Raw genomic sequence first — 14233 nt, 5'->3', positions numbered from 1 at the left:
AAAACTGAGGTGGCTGGTAAGGCTTGTGACGGAGTTATAGCAATGGTGACAGTAAATAACAAAACACAACGATCGTCTCATCCGCCAAGACTTATTCGCCAGGGGTAAAGGTTGGCACATCTCGCCCAATGTTGTATTTTCTTTCTTATTTGGAATATAATGATTCGATGCCTGATCATAAGTTAGGTATTAAACCATTCTATACCTTGTGATATATATCATGAGATGGTCCTTTTCATCAATTCTCTTAACTTGTGTATAATATTCATATAATATTCATATCCATCCACCTTCTAAAATGTACGCCGTCTAAACGAACCTCCACGATCCCTATATACCGTCGAGAATAAGGAAAGCCACTCATCTCTATGAATGGATTATCGTATAGGTTGACATGATACGTGGGCGCATTCCTGGCTTAGGCTACTGGTAAGCCTGTTGAACAGAATAACCTCTCATAGCAACGATTCACCCAATGCGCATCGCACCAACGAACATCCGGCTCGAACCGTCTCGTGTGCTCCCAACTCGACCTCCAACGCTAGACTCGGATTGACCTCAACTAAATCCATAGCCACGAGGCTTCCCGTTAAGTGCACACTCTCACAGATATAGTCGCCTTCGCGCAACGTCAATCCTCCCCTAACCGGTGTTCCGGTGCTAGGCGCCCACATCGGGTCCAACGCGTCAACGTCGAACGACAAGTGTATGGGCGTATCGGCTCCGATATGTGCAAGCGCCATCTCCACGACGCGACCGATTCCGTGTCTATATACACCGATGCGACCAGACGTTAGAATGCGTCCCAATGACTAAATACGAAAGGAGGTGGGGGAGGGATACATACCGATCTATGTCGAACATGCTGAATGCCTTGATGCCATTCTCACGAAGGATCCTCTTCTCGCCTGGATCTACGTCACGCAGACCTATATATACGAGCTTCTTCACATTGATAAGGTGCTCGGATTTAAGCCAGCCGAAATACTCGGGTTTTTCCTCTTTCGCCAAGCCAGTCAGGAAGCTAACAGGCATACCGTGGATGTTGCCGGAGTCGCTGGTCTCGGGCGTGTTGATATCGGCGTGCGCATCTACCCAAATAACTGCTATTTCGCGACCGAGTCTTTCGCGTACCGCTTTAGCACTACCGGCGATAGTGCCAATGGCAATGGAATGATCACCTCCCAGGGTTAGGACCATTCTCCCTTCTTTGGCTTGTGTGTAGACTTGGTCGCAAAGGCGTTCGGTAACGCTACTTACGGCCTTGGGATTCTTCATATTTCGGAACGGGGGGTCTTCTTTTGGGACGAGGTCGGTATACGAATGTACGGTGTCGTGACCGTGAAGCTTATAGTTGAGCTCATCTCGTAGCTGGCTTAATAAACCAGATTCGATCAAGGCTGAAGGAGCAGCGTCAACTCCTGGTTTGCACTACGCAAGAAGCGACAACAACCAACGTAAGTTACCGCAACATTGCTTTCCAAGGGGTAGTAGTGGTAGTAGTTCTTCATACCTGGCCACCCGAGAAGCCAACAGCTACGACGCCGAGGTCCTCAGGGTGGGAGAGAAACTTGGACTTGACCATGGAAGTGTTCATGGTTGCTGTTTTTTTTCTCGTACTGCGTATTGTATATAATATTTGTATGATGAATGGGGTTATCTCGTGGATGCGCTGAGTCTGCTATTCTACTTGGAATAAACAAATAAGTCGACACAGAAACTCGAATTCGGTTCGGTGTAGAAAAGATAACAAGCGGGTAAGGTTATACAAAGTTATAGTGCGAATACTTTATTTATACCGAGAAAAAAACACCGAGCTGCCCCAGATGGTTCTTACCCTACAAACGTTGAACATCTACATAATAGTGGGGGTTAAGGTTGGAACTACCGGCGACTAGCTACATTCATACAGGGCTCTATTACACTGTACATACAAACAGGTGCTATGTATGCGCTAGGTATGCCGCATAATCGGCGGCTTCCAGAAGCTGTAATCTAATCAATCCCGAATACCTGTAGCCACACCTACCTAAACAAGCTACGGTAATGAAGACCCTTCTAACTTTACGTACCTAGCCTAAAAACTACCCAATGTAGCTATTTCATAGCCGAGGCTACATCCCTTTTAGCGACAGAAAGGGTAACATTGAGGCTATTCATTCTTTGTTTTCGTTTCTACATATGTAGTTAAATATCAGGGCATATTCACGAATATCATCATTGAAGTTTACTCCTAGACAATCCGATCCGATGGTGACCGAAGCCGGCTTACATTCCACTCTCCAACATATACAATCTACACTCACCCACGAACGTATAAGAAAACTTGGATAGAACCCCTCGTGACCCATGATAATCTTACCCGCAATCCGATCGAATAAGGCCGTCTCAACCCGACGCTTTCCCTTTAACTACTTCATAGCCGATACACCATTTCCCGACTCATGACGCATCCTCCACCATGCATAATCTGCCTTCCCATCCCGTTTAAGAGGAAGCCTGATATGGTATTTTCTTAAGTAATAATAAGTAATAAGATGGTTATTTCTCTCATTTTGTTAGTCATTCGTCTCTTGGAAGTGGTCCTCGCGAGATAGACACTAACCAAGGGTTCCGCATCCGGAAACCCGGTAGTCGAGCTGGAGGCAACCCACGTAAAACGGACGCTCCGATTTATTTCAGCCTCCCCTTCGACGTCGACATTCAGGTAGTAGTATCACATACCTAGGTGTCTCAGAAGAAGCTCCGGGTTGTTATTTAAAGCCACGTGGGCATTTAACATACCAATGAAGATATACTCGGATCTATCATCATCTACTATCGATCACCTCTTTTCCGCTCCTTATAAATACGGACATGAAATCCGTAGATTTTCATACTCCTTACAGGATACGACGTGGGGGGCCAACTTGGTAAAATTAGTATCACATTGATATTAGAGAATTTCAATACCTTTCTATGGCGTGTCGGTTTCCTCCGAATTGCTGCTATTGAAAGGAGCGGGTGATTTGATTGTAATTTTCCGAGGCTGTATACTGTCATTACAACAAAGACATTGGCTATTCAGCTCTGATCAGCGCTGCAATACGGGTACATTACCCCACTGCTGTATCCTCATCTCAGTGAATAGTTGCCTACCTAATTCGGAAATTTGTGCTTATAATATGGGGGGATTGAGCAGATCGTTAGGCAACAACCGATATGGTTGAATATAATGTCAAGAAATATGCGTCTCAAATCAAGGATCACTATCTACTATCTTTGGTGGGTAGACTAGGATTGAATCTCATGGCCACGCAAAATCCAGAAGCGCTGGGTGAGTGATGGTCTCATATTCATCAAGAGTCCTTGAAACTTACCTACTGCTTAAAAGGCCCACGGATCGATATACAGCTATCGTTTGATAGATCGACGCATTCTTATTCACAATCCGAGCCACCGCAAATTCGACTAAAGGTCACCTCGCGAGCGGAACATGCGATTACTTTTTTCACCTGGCGTGAACCGCTAGATCCGAAGGGTGCCCTCACCAACAATGGATACATGATAACTGACTTAACTACTGGCCAAGAAGTAAAAACCACGGGCGGCATACAAATTAATAGGGCGCCGCTGCGACGTGTCAGAGGTGATTACGATGAAAGATTCTTCCTCACATTGGAACCTGATACCCCTGTGGAATTATCAACATGTAAGAACGACGATGCCTTGTTTTACAGCATCGTTGAAAGTATCAGATGGATTTGGTGGCTAATAGGTATCCCAACATCAGGGTTCGGCCGTGGAAATACAAAACCTGACCTTCGAGCTATCGTAGAACGCGGCCGAGAACGAGATGAACACGGTAACGAGTTGACGGCCCGGCGGTCTACCCAAGCTACGGGGGTAGATGGCCTAGAACCAGGTCATCAATACTCTGTCACTTTAAACATGGAGGGTTTGAGAAGTTGCTTATGGGCTCCTGTTTCTAAGGATGAGATATTAGTAGATCATAGAGGAGAGGGTTCGCAGGTTTACGATTACGCATGGAATAGGGAAATGTCTCCAGACTTCCATGTGAATAGTGCACTACTAAATGTCTTGGAATAGAGGTGACGAGTTTTGAAAATGAAGCTTGAAAATAAATATCCTGGTTAAGAATGAAGGATCACCCCCTTTTTATTGTCGTATTGTACGGAAGGTTAACGTAACGGAGTATCGTAATTCAATCCATCATTATCAAGGTTACACCAGACAGCGCTGAACGTTTAGGTGGGGTATAGCCCTGGAGTACTTTAAAATGTACCTGGATAGGTACATGGATGTACCTGAGCTAGGAAGCTACGGTACATCCCCAGGCAGGTGGGAGTGCCTAAAGAAACCTTGGAAGAGGGGGGGAAAGACCCATTAATCAACGGGATGAAACTGCGACGTTAGTGTAGCTTTTTAGACTTTACCTTCTATATTTTAGCAGCAGATTATGACGTGGAATCGAACATCAACCTTCCAGCAACCACGCAACCACGCAACCTCGCAACCTCGCAACAACCATCGTGACAACTTCTTGGCCTTCCTCGAAAAATAGGCGACGGTGCCTACACTACTTGACTCGTTAGATTCAACTCAAATCAATTTTCGAGCGCAAGGTCAACTAGAAAGGGAGCCTAATTATTTTTACCAGCCTTATTGGAAGGCTGGTTCCGCGGAAGCGTCGTCATAGTTCCGGTTCCATTGGTGCATAAGCGGAATTCCTATGTCTTCGATCAACTACCTAATTCTTCAATAGAATTGCGGGTCATCATGTTAGTACATCCACGGATATGGATCGATAGGAAGAAGAGGAGCTGGAGAAATGAACAAATCGAAACTTACAATTGTTAACTAACATTTCTAAACTAATATTAGGATCGAGCCATCCAAGAGGCTACGACGAGCAGTTTCGAGTAACGATGCCTTACTTGTCCGCCGTATCGTGAAATCCCATCCGGGATTAATTCACAATCCCGATCATTCCGCTACCGGTCTATCTAATTCGAGCCTTCATCTTGCTGCCAGTCTCGGCCATCTTCAAGTTTGCAGAACTTTGATTGCTCTTGGCCATGAGCTTCCTACGCCCGCACTCAATGACGAACACAAGACAGCCTTGATGCTAGCTGCTGCTGCGGGACATACCGAAGTCGTCTTGCTTTTAGCCGAGAACGACCCCTCCTCCATTCTTCGACGCGACGTTCGAGGCAGAGACGCTATTATGGAAGCTAGTATGGGAGGTCACGATACCGTCTTACAGATCCTTCTTACCTATGCTCCAGGAGGCGCGCAAGATGCCGTTCAAAATGCAGATTTCGACGGGAATACCGCTCTGCACTTCGCAAGTAGCAACGGCAATCTACTTGTTCTCCGCACCTTACTCGCCGCCGGAGCCGATCCGGAGAGAAGAAATGTCTGGAGCTGGACTGCCATCGCCTACAGCGCTACCGTACAAGCCGAGGTCTATTTGAAAGGTCTTGTCTCCGAGGTTGAGAAGCGAAGGCGGGTAAAGAGCGAAGCTGATGGGATGAGGAAAGGCGGCGCCGTTCGGATGGTCGAAGAAGAAGTTGGCGTAGCAGATTGAAACCAAGGGTCGATGTAATTGCTGGCTGCCATCCCTATGCTTCAGACTATTTCACCTTCCTGGCTTCCCTATTACCCCGACAAACGGGAGACCAAGAACCCTACTACGTATACCTAGGTATCCTAATCACTAGGTGAATCATTGCCTACGTGTACAGGCTAGGGCTATCATACGAACCCTTAGGTGCTCCAAGTGGCCACGAGATCCTCGCGTCACCTTTATGAGCATTGACCAGGTGCAAAAAAGGGTTATATGGCAGGACGGCGTCAGAAAAAATGTCACTGATATAGTACGCTTCGAACTGTGCTAAGAAGACCATGTGATTGGTCAGAAGATACAGTATTTGTACTGTATTCTCTATGAGATCTCGCACAGTGAATTTTTTTTCTGACGCCCTCCTGTTGCGTTACAGTGCTTGGGCCATTTAGTTCCGCATGTGTTGTTAGCAGCAAACTGATATGGCTTGGGCACGACCGTATTATATTCTCGGCGAGTGGTTATCCTGAATAATTGCTATATCGCTTGATGGGATGGAATTGCATGGCCTATTTCCCCTGACTTGACATGAGTGGCAGCACCTACCAACACATGGCCTCGAATCAGGAGTTTTATCCGAGTTTGATCTGACCCAGTGTGTCCATCTATGTTGCAAAATGACTAATATAGCTCGGATTGCAGAATATGTCGGAAAACATGCATTCAGCCGCCTCCCTGATGTGGACATAGCTCGGATCAACCTATATGGTCAATAGCCTGGGTTGTATCATGCTAACCGTGAATGTTCTCGGCCTATACCTTTTCGGATGGAGGTCTATTCAATAAGCGCCCAAGGATTGGATCTACGCCTCTAAGTCAATGCACTGAAAGCTTCTACCACCCTGCACCGCCAACATTTCTTATTCATCTGGTGATGTTGGGCTACTGTCTGAACCGAGTGTATTATTAGGGAGTCAAACATGACCGTGCTCCAACAGTTCAGTGGTCATGGCACTGTCAAGGTGGAGAGACGTGCACAGCTGGCTTTTCTATAAGATCTCCCGCCGATGCTTTCTATCATCATTCTATTTCCTTCCCACATACCATCATCAATCGAAAGCAGCTCTTTAATCTTGAGAATAATCTCTTAATTCTCATCAGACTTCAAGCTGGATTCTCGGCGACCTACCATAGGGTCGCCTTACCCGGCCACTAAACTTGTCATCGGACAACACTTCTGGATCCATCCCTCTCGTCAGTCCTGGGCTTGGTTCATCGTTGCATCATTTTACGATTCTAGGGGCCGTGAACTCTGGCACATAGAGCTCTTCACCGGTTGCAGAGATATTAACGCTTCTAATACTACCGAATCCTTAGCATCGGAGGACGCCGACACATCTGGTAGATATTTCTTTCTTCATATATCCTAACCCTTAATTCTTAATATGCATTTTTAACCTATATAATTAACACATCAACTACTTAAGCACTGAAAGCTGTCGCTAATTTCTCTTGTTCTCTTTACTCTGCTGTCGCTAACTTGCGCAATAGAAGCCTCCACAACTACTGACTACGACTACGACAATGATAGTCCTAGCGTAGAAAGTGAAGATAATTCTGAGGCTTCCAACTTTGACTCCGACAGCGACTCTGACAGTGACTCTGACAACGACACCGACACCGATTCACAAGACGCACTAGAAAGCAGATCTTCTACACAATCCGATCTACGAATTAAACGCGTACCTGCCTCTCGAGCCCAATCATCAAGAATGTCTCAACCCTTTGGAGTCGGTTGGAACCCGCAATACGGCGTGGACCGTAACGCTAATGCTGTACCCGGTCCCGGTCAACCTCCTTTCATGAACATGCCTATGCCAACCGGTGGTATAGCTCCTGGACCTGGCAACCAGGGACCCGTTTACGTCATCCCCCGAAATGGATACAACCGTCCCGTCCCGGTTTTCCCTGGCCATAAGGATCGCTTGCCTAACCCTCACCCTGTTGTCAACATGGACGCCCCAGCTTTGAACCTGACCAACACCACTGGTGGCGTCGGTTGCGAGCCTGGCTATAACTATTTCTTCCCTCGGGATCACACTAAGCTTCACATCATCAAGTCATCTGTTGCACCCTGGCGCTTGGCCCAAGGCATGTCGATGCACTTTGGTGCTTACCATGTCCCCACCCAGCTAACCCTAAGCCAGCTTCTTGAGGGTTTTGGCGCCGTTAACCCTCTACCCCAGAAGAACAAGATCACAGAGGTCATTCAGGGTGGTAATGGAAGATGGTATCGAGGTATGACATATTCGGGAGACTCACCCGATATGAGTAAGACCTTGGCGAGCGTTGGTTTGGACCATACTCGTACTGGCAACCCTGGTGAGAAGCCTGTCGCCTGGCTTTGGATTACAAAGGATTAGAATCCATCGCGATGATCGCCACATACCATAATGAGTCGGCGACTTATATCGGCGGAAATGAAAGCGTTTCTTAATTACAGATTGCGATTTACGATTTGCGTTGCTTTCAAGTTATTACTCAAGATACCCATGTGTATCTATCCTATAGTACACCACATGTGTGTACCCATGGTACATCACAAAGGCGTGGCGAGGTGGGAAACTTCGGCGAACGATGAATTGATAGAAGATCATCCCCCTCTAGTTTAGTTGCGCTGCCCTAGCATTAATTTGATTTAATTTGCATCGTCATTCACTATTCTTATCTTCCAGCGGGCATCTAACTTCATCCAATTTGCTGACAACATGAAGATAGTTCGTCCCTAAGCTGTCCGCGTAAGTAGATGATCAAGGTACTTTATGCTTACATGTAGGTTAATGGCATTCAAGCTCTATTATTTGTCAAGATCATCACGTCCACAGCAACCTTGCCCTGCAAAGAAAACCAAAGAAACAGCTCAGCTGTATGAATAATGTAAGAAATATTATAAACTTGAGATTGGCATTATAAGCTGAATTATTAATGATTGAGGTGTACGGGACAATTAGTAAGCCGCAGCTTAGAAATAGGTCTAATCGAGCAGGACAGCGAAGCGCGACCTTTTCGCTGCAGGCTAATGATATCGTTTCATCCTTCATTTTCAAAATGACCCCTGACAATAACCCATGTTTAGATGCCCCCATACAAGTAGTATATAAATGCTACCCCGAATCTACTTATCTGGGTACCTATATATACCATAACCAAGCTATTCACTAGTCTTAGATCAAGATCTTCCCGAGCAACTATCCCTATAGAGCTAATACATTCATCCCGCCTTTACCGCCTAGTCGACATATACTCCACTACCAGTCCACCATGACATCCCTATACGACTTGACCATCCCCGCGATAACCCGGGTTGTCCAAACCGAAGTGACTCTCCTAAAGAAGGCCGAAGAGCACGCCAAGTCTATTGGCAAGTCGGCCGAGGAATATGTCAAGGCCCGTCTAGCCCCGGACATGTTCCCGCTATCGCTACAGGTCGTCGTCACCGTGATATACAGCCAAAAGGCAATCCAGTACTTGGCAGGAGGTGCGGCGCCAACAGTCGAGATTAAGGAGTATACGCTTGAGGAATCCTATGGCCTTCTCAACGATACTCTTGCCGCACTTGCGGCAGTTAAGCCTGAGTCGATCAATGGCAAGGAGGCTGAGACTGTCCAATTCAATATTTCTAAGCGTACGACTAGTGCGCCTGCGATTGAATGGTATGATATTCCCTTCCCCTATATGGTGATAAGCATTGCTAATTCTTTCGCAGTATGTAAACGATAGAATCTCTCCCTCTCCCTTATATATAATGTGAACTTCAAGTCAAGAATGCTAATGCTTCACAGTACTCACTAGATTTATCCTACCGACGGTCTACTTCCACGTCACCACCTTGTATGACATTCTAAGAGCAGAGGGTGTACCCCTAGGAAAGCACGACTTCCTTACGCACCTCATCGAGGGCTGGGAGCTTTCTTGATTAAGTGTATTCAAGAAAACTACTCAGAGGCACAAAGACCAAGAAGCAAGGATATTTTATAAAGGACATGAAGGAAAAAGGGCATATTTAAAACTAAAAAAACAGAACATGGCATCGCGTTTGGAGTAACGCAAGTCGTATGGGCGAAAACGAAATAGAATTATTGTGCCGCACATCATTAATGACAAGTGCAAGTGTGTGATTTCATGATTAAACAATGTGGTCAATTCGATTCAGATTTTTGGCCCATGACGACTTGTGTGATTGAACATCGTTCATACAATTATCTACCACACATGGTAAAATAGAGTGGTCCACGAGTATTAATTGCGCACGAGATAGAATGTATATATTACTTACTTGTAGTTAAGTAATTGGCCCCGTTGTATTGGTGAAGCCGTCATTTTTTTATACCGAGCGTAGATAGTTATTGGAGTAGTAATACTAGATACAGGACCGATGTTGCTGTATTAAAGTCCATATCATATCAAAAGTCTCCGTGTAATATCGTATTTTAGTTTCCTCTCAAGGGGTATACTGAGAGTTTGTCCCGTTATCCCTAAGCTGTCGTTTATGCGGTCGGGGCGTCATGTTGCTGATATTAGTGCCCCTTTATAAACCGCCTAGAAAGGTTCAAAGTGCGCGAATTCGACTCGTCGTATAGCAATAGGTTGAGAGTATATCTCCTCATTCATTTGTTTTCAAAATTTGGCGATTTCATCCATGAGAATCCACTGGGGATACCAATGCGAAACCTGGAGGCATGTTAATCCCCCTACGGACGGCTTCCTCGATGATGGCGGTCGTGGCCGAGGTACCAATCCTTGTAACGCCCAACGATAAAGCCCCCATAACTTCGTCTAACGTGCGAATCCCACCGGCAGCTTTTATCTGAACTTTTGGTCCAATATTGGCCTTCATTAACTGTAGGTTGGGTATTGTGACGCCCGTGTATGTGTGTGAACCATCCGGCTGCTTCACAAACCCAAAGCCTGTAGATGTTTTGACAAAGGCGACAGGGAGGGAAGTACAGATCTTGCAAAGGTGGGTAATGTGGTCGTCTTGAAGGAAGTCATTTTCGAATATGACCTTGAGGGCAGCGCCGCGCTTGGAGACAGTATCGTTGATAGAACGAATCTCGTTCGTCACATATTCCCAATCGCCGCCAAGGACCTTACCAATATTCACCACCATATCAACCTCATGTGCGCCTGCTTTGACGGCTTCTTCCGCCTCAAGAACTTTGATGGACGTAGTGCTATTGCCATGAGGAAACCCGATCACGCCGCATATGAGCACTCCGGAGCCTTCAAGGGTATCCTTTGCCACGGGGATACTATATGGTTTAACACAAGCAGCCGCGACTTTATATCTTTTAGCTAGCTCGAGTCCAGCAAGGATTTCTTTGTCGGTCATAGTTGGGTGTAATAAGGAATGGTCAATCATCTTAGCAATCTGTGGGAGGCTCACAGCAATAGCTGTTGGTGTCGCCATATTGAAATGTCCCCTCACCAAGAGTTTGCGTTGCGGAACTCGACAGAGGAACAAAGGTCGAATGTTTCTAAGGAAAACCTAGGACCCTTGAACTAGGGTATGCTCGCCAATGTATCTGCGGCAGGGGGCGTAACCCAGAAGGCGATGAAGATATGTACAAGTTAGGTATTTATTATACCGATATGTACCTAGGTATATGATCTGCGTGGGAAGAGACTATACGGTACTATTTGTTGAACCTGTAGATCAGGGGCAAAATTGATGCCCTAAGATCCGAAGCAATGCGGGGTTTGTTGTATCTGTCTCTGCCACATTAAATACCCTGTGGGTAGCAGTAGTAGCAATAAGTGGTGCTCAGCGTTGGAGTATCGAGTGAGGCGAAAATCCTTGTAAGGCGATGGAAGCAAGGGGCTTCTACCACAATCGGCGTCTTATGGTTCGAATCGTGTATGGCATATGCTTATTTAACATAACCTTGCTCTCGGTGTTCAATTTCCCGCCGTTTTTCTATATCAGAAATAGTTTCAAGGTCAGCTACAATTTATAATGAACTATTCAGTAGATAGGATACATCCATGAGAAAAAAAATGGAGGCGAAATTCAGGCTCAAGACCAAATCAATGGGTCTCTAGATACCCAAGATATGCAACTATATATGCATACGTACCTCAATAATGCGATCGCGTGCCGCTGCTAAATAAAATGGGCCGCGTGGGATGGCATTCACATTGTTGCTACACAGTTGGTTAGATAGACAGCGAAATATGCTTTTGATGACTAGGTGTATAGGAAATTTTATCCCCATAGTTGTTGCCAATCAAACCAATTCGAAGAAGCACCAAAGTCTAGATTTCCTTCAAGTGCAGCGTCTACGGCTCCGAGGTTGAAGGTTGGGTCGAAATAACCGAAAACATCTAGGTCCGGGACAGCTTCAAGAGCCGACACGTCAACAGTCCCGCCAGTATTATTATAATCAATGATTGCATCATTGGCGGCTGATGAATTCAATTCATGGTCTCCCTGTGATGAGGAATCGGGCTTTTTCGAAAAATCACCCAGACCATTTTCTTGTGTTATCGACGCGACAGCCTTGTCCATTTCCTGCAGGACTTGCTCGGCCATTGCTACCATGGCCTTTGCCGTCCAGAACGTATCATCCATTGACTTTAATAACAAAGTATTCTCCCTGAAGCTTTGCTTGCCTCTGCTCCTAAACATTGGGATGTTGCTATGACGCATCTTTCGATATGAGACGCTGAGAGATAACGATACGCCGTACGGAATTATAGGGAGGTATGAAAGTTGCCCAAGGAATTCTTGTCCGACGATAGATGTGATCCGATCGGCTGCTAGAGATCGACGGCTATTTGTCGAGGGGGCTGGTAGTGCTGTCGATCGATTTTCGGACGGCGATTGACTTGAGAGTATCGCCACTGAATGGTAGAATATTTCGAGTGAGGCTGATAGGTAGGTATTAATATGAAAGTTGGCTTTAACATACGCAAATGTATCAAGAGTATGTACTGACCTAAACACGAACTCGAAACTCGAACTGCGTCCGCATCAATAATCATCTGCTCGAAGATCGGTAGATCCGTGATGATTTCCTTCTCCTGTCGACTACCCGGGCGGTATAAATTGATAACCTTGTCGAGTAAACCGATAATCATAAGAAACAAGCGGAACGGTGGTGCTTGTGCTGCAATGCATTCGTCGATGTTCCATCCAACGTCCCGTTCATGGATCAAGCAGGCCCGTCCGTAAAAGGCGCTATTAATACGGTCCAGTGTCCAAAGGCAACAAAATAGGGAGCGAATGGATTGGCTGTCTGTATGGCCATCTTCTGAAGCCATTTGCAGCCCGAGAGTGTGCATCTGGTGGACCGCACGGCTATTGAGCAACGCGGGAATATCAGCTTCGTCAGGGCTACTAGGTTGCATATACAGCGACAAGGCGCCTAGGACGCGAATCAAGAATACGCGGTCCGAAATAAGCCCTGCATCGACAATTGTTTGGATGGAATTTGACAGCGACGTACAAAACTCATTCCGAGAAAGAAGGGGGCTATCAACTCCTAGGCGAAGGTGACGGGTAGCTTCTGGGTCAGCAGCTGCCGCAAGGCTAACTATTTGCTCCAATATTTTCCTTCCGATCTCATCATGAGGCGGGGTTGCCAAATGGTTGCTAAGGATAGGATAGATAGGATCCAACTTTTCAATATAAATACGACGAAGGACCTCATGATCCGACGGTGGGGGACAACAGGCTACGCAGTGGCTCCATACGTATGCTTTGAGCAAATCTTGGACGGCTTGCCGTGATGGGGATGTCAGAGCGAAGGGGCCAGGTGTTAATGTGGCGGTTGTTATTGATGCTGTCGGTGTCGACTTGGCCAGTTCGGGTGGTCGGGATTGCCATATTCCAACGCCACCTCGCACGGACACATCGCGGGTTGAACAGAGACTGGTCGCTTCCATGAGTATGGCTTCGGGGCTCAAATCCCCAATAAATCTGGAAGCATGTCCTTCTGGATTCTGAGAGCTATTGCTCTCAGGAGAAGGGTTGAACTCCGGAGGTCCCAGGCCATTAGTTGAAGTGTATGTCATTGTGTCTGCATTTTCAGGTGTGGATTTGGGTGTATCGGGAACATGATGTCCAACATGGTTGTTATTCTCCTCATTATTATGAAAACATCTCTTCTTACGTCGTCGACACCTAGCACAAGCTTGAGCGACCTGCTTCCTCTTGAGGGGCAAGCCTATTGAGTCGGACCCTATGAATCTAACCATGACCAGAACTGGGACCAAAGTCAGGACCTACCTCAACACCCCAAAAATGACAACTCCGACACCCGATATCGAGTAGTGTTAATTATTGAGAGGAAATAGCTTGCAACGTAACATTATTATGAACGTAATTTAGGAAGGGCAGGAAAGGTAGAGCCCGATTGATCTTATTTACTCGGTACTCTCCAAATATCGTGAGGATGTAGAACTGAATTAACAAGCGAATATGGTAGAAATAAAATGAAAAGATGGGATATTTCTAAGTAACATGACCTTTTTTTTCGATTATAGTAATGGCCATGTATATTGAAGAGTATGTAATTAAATTTTTGCTTCATCCGTATTCTTTAATGAATACTATGTAAAAGGTAGGCAGGAAGGTTGAAGGTTGAAGGTGGCAGGTGGAAGTTC

The 14233-nt window shown here is 46.0% G+C and overlaps 7 protein-coding genes across 7 annotated transcripts; 4 read left to right on the top strand and 3 right to left on the bottom strand.

Annotated features, from left to right (window-relative positions):
* Window positions 1-287: 287 nt before the first annotated feature.
* On the bottom strand, window positions 288-1883 carry F4822DRAFT_360495 (arginase). Its single transcript, XM_051456107.1, has 3 exons — window positions 1514-1883; window positions 848-1431; window positions 288-768 (listed from the first exon to the last, which is right to left on the bottom strand). Exons 1-3 carry the CDS (start codon window positions 1595-1597, stop codon window positions 456-458), a joined length of 981 nt encoding a protein of 326 aa, XP_051311794.1. The 5' UTR covers window positions 1598-1883; the 3' UTR covers window positions 288-455.
* An 848-nt stretch (window positions 1884-2731) lies between these two features.
* On the top strand, window positions 2732-4147 carry F4822DRAFT_360463 (uncharacterized protein). Its single transcript, XM_051456106.1, has 4 exons — window positions 2732-3090; window positions 3182-3316; window positions 3374-3691; window positions 3773-4147. The coding sequence occupies exons 2-4, from the start codon at window positions 3202-3204 to the stop codon at window positions 4087-4089; spliced, it is 750 nt and encodes a 249-aa protein (XP_051311793.1). The 5' UTR covers window positions 2732-3090; window positions 3182-3201; the 3' UTR covers window positions 4090-4147.
* A 210-nt stretch (window positions 4148-4357) lies between these two features.
* F4822DRAFT_360414 (ankyrin) lies at window positions 4358-5663 on the top strand. Its single transcript, XM_051456105.1, has 2 exons — window positions 4358-4781; window positions 4885-5663. Coding segments are annotated over exons 1-2 (708 nt in total). The 5' UTR covers window positions 4358-4779; the 3' UTR covers window positions 5591-5663.
* An 883-nt stretch (window positions 5664-6546) lies between these two features.
* F4822DRAFT_445809 (uncharacterized protein) lies at window positions 6547-8339 on the top strand (the record flags this gene model as incomplete). The annotated part of the gene is made up of 3 exons (XM_051463431.1): window positions 6547-6598; window positions 6728-6967; window positions 7118-8339. 3 exons carry the CDS (start codon window positions 6547-6549, stop codon window positions 7987-7989), a joined length of 1164 nt encoding a protein of 387 aa, XP_051311791.1. The 3' UTR covers window positions 7990-8339.
* Window positions 8340-8887: 548 nt separating this feature from the next.
* Window positions 8888-9542, top strand: F4822DRAFT_432874 (uncharacterized protein; the record flags this gene model as incomplete). The annotated part of the gene is made up of 2 exons (XM_051461726.1): window positions 8888-9335; window positions 9409-9542. The coding sequence occupies 2 exons, from the start codon at window positions 8888-8890 to the stop codon at window positions 9540-9542; spliced, it is 582 nt and encodes a 193-aa protein (XP_051311790.1).
* A 224-nt stretch (window positions 9543-9766) lies between these two features.
* On the bottom strand, window positions 9767-11389 carry F4822DRAFT_360389 (deoxyribose-phosphate aldolase). Its single transcript, XM_051456104.1, has 2 exons — window positions 9903-11389; window positions 9767-9829 (listed from the first exon to the last, which is right to left on the bottom strand). The coding sequence occupies exon 1, from the start codon at window positions 11034-11036 to the stop codon at window positions 10260-10262; it is 777 nt and encodes a 258-aa protein (XP_051311789.1). The 5' UTR covers window positions 11037-11389; the 3' UTR covers window positions 9767-9829; window positions 9903-10259.
* On the bottom strand, window positions 11354-13784 carry F4822DRAFT_360365 (uncharacterized protein). Its single transcript, XM_051456103.1, has 3 exons — window positions 12565-13784; window positions 11704-12496; window positions 11354-11543 (listed from the first exon to the last, which is right to left on the bottom strand). Exons 1-2 carry the CDS (start codon window positions 13640-13642, stop codon window positions 11832-11834), a joined length of 1743 nt encoding a protein of 580 aa, XP_051311788.1. The 5' UTR covers window positions 13643-13784; the 3' UTR covers window positions 11354-11543; window positions 11704-11831.
* Window positions 13785-14233: the final 449 nt, after the last annotated feature.

The sequence above is a fragment of the Hypoxylon trugodes genome, assembly GCF_022578975.1.
Source record: "Hypoxylon trugodes strain CBS 135444 unplaced genomic scaffold F4822scaffold_8, whole genome shotgun sequence".
In the NCBI taxonomy this organism is placed as follows: Eukaryota; Fungi; Ascomycota; class Sordariomycetes; order Xylariales; family Hypoxylaceae; genus Hypoxylon; species Hypoxylon trugodes.
This window is presented reverse-complemented; position numbering and strand designations above follow the sequence as displayed.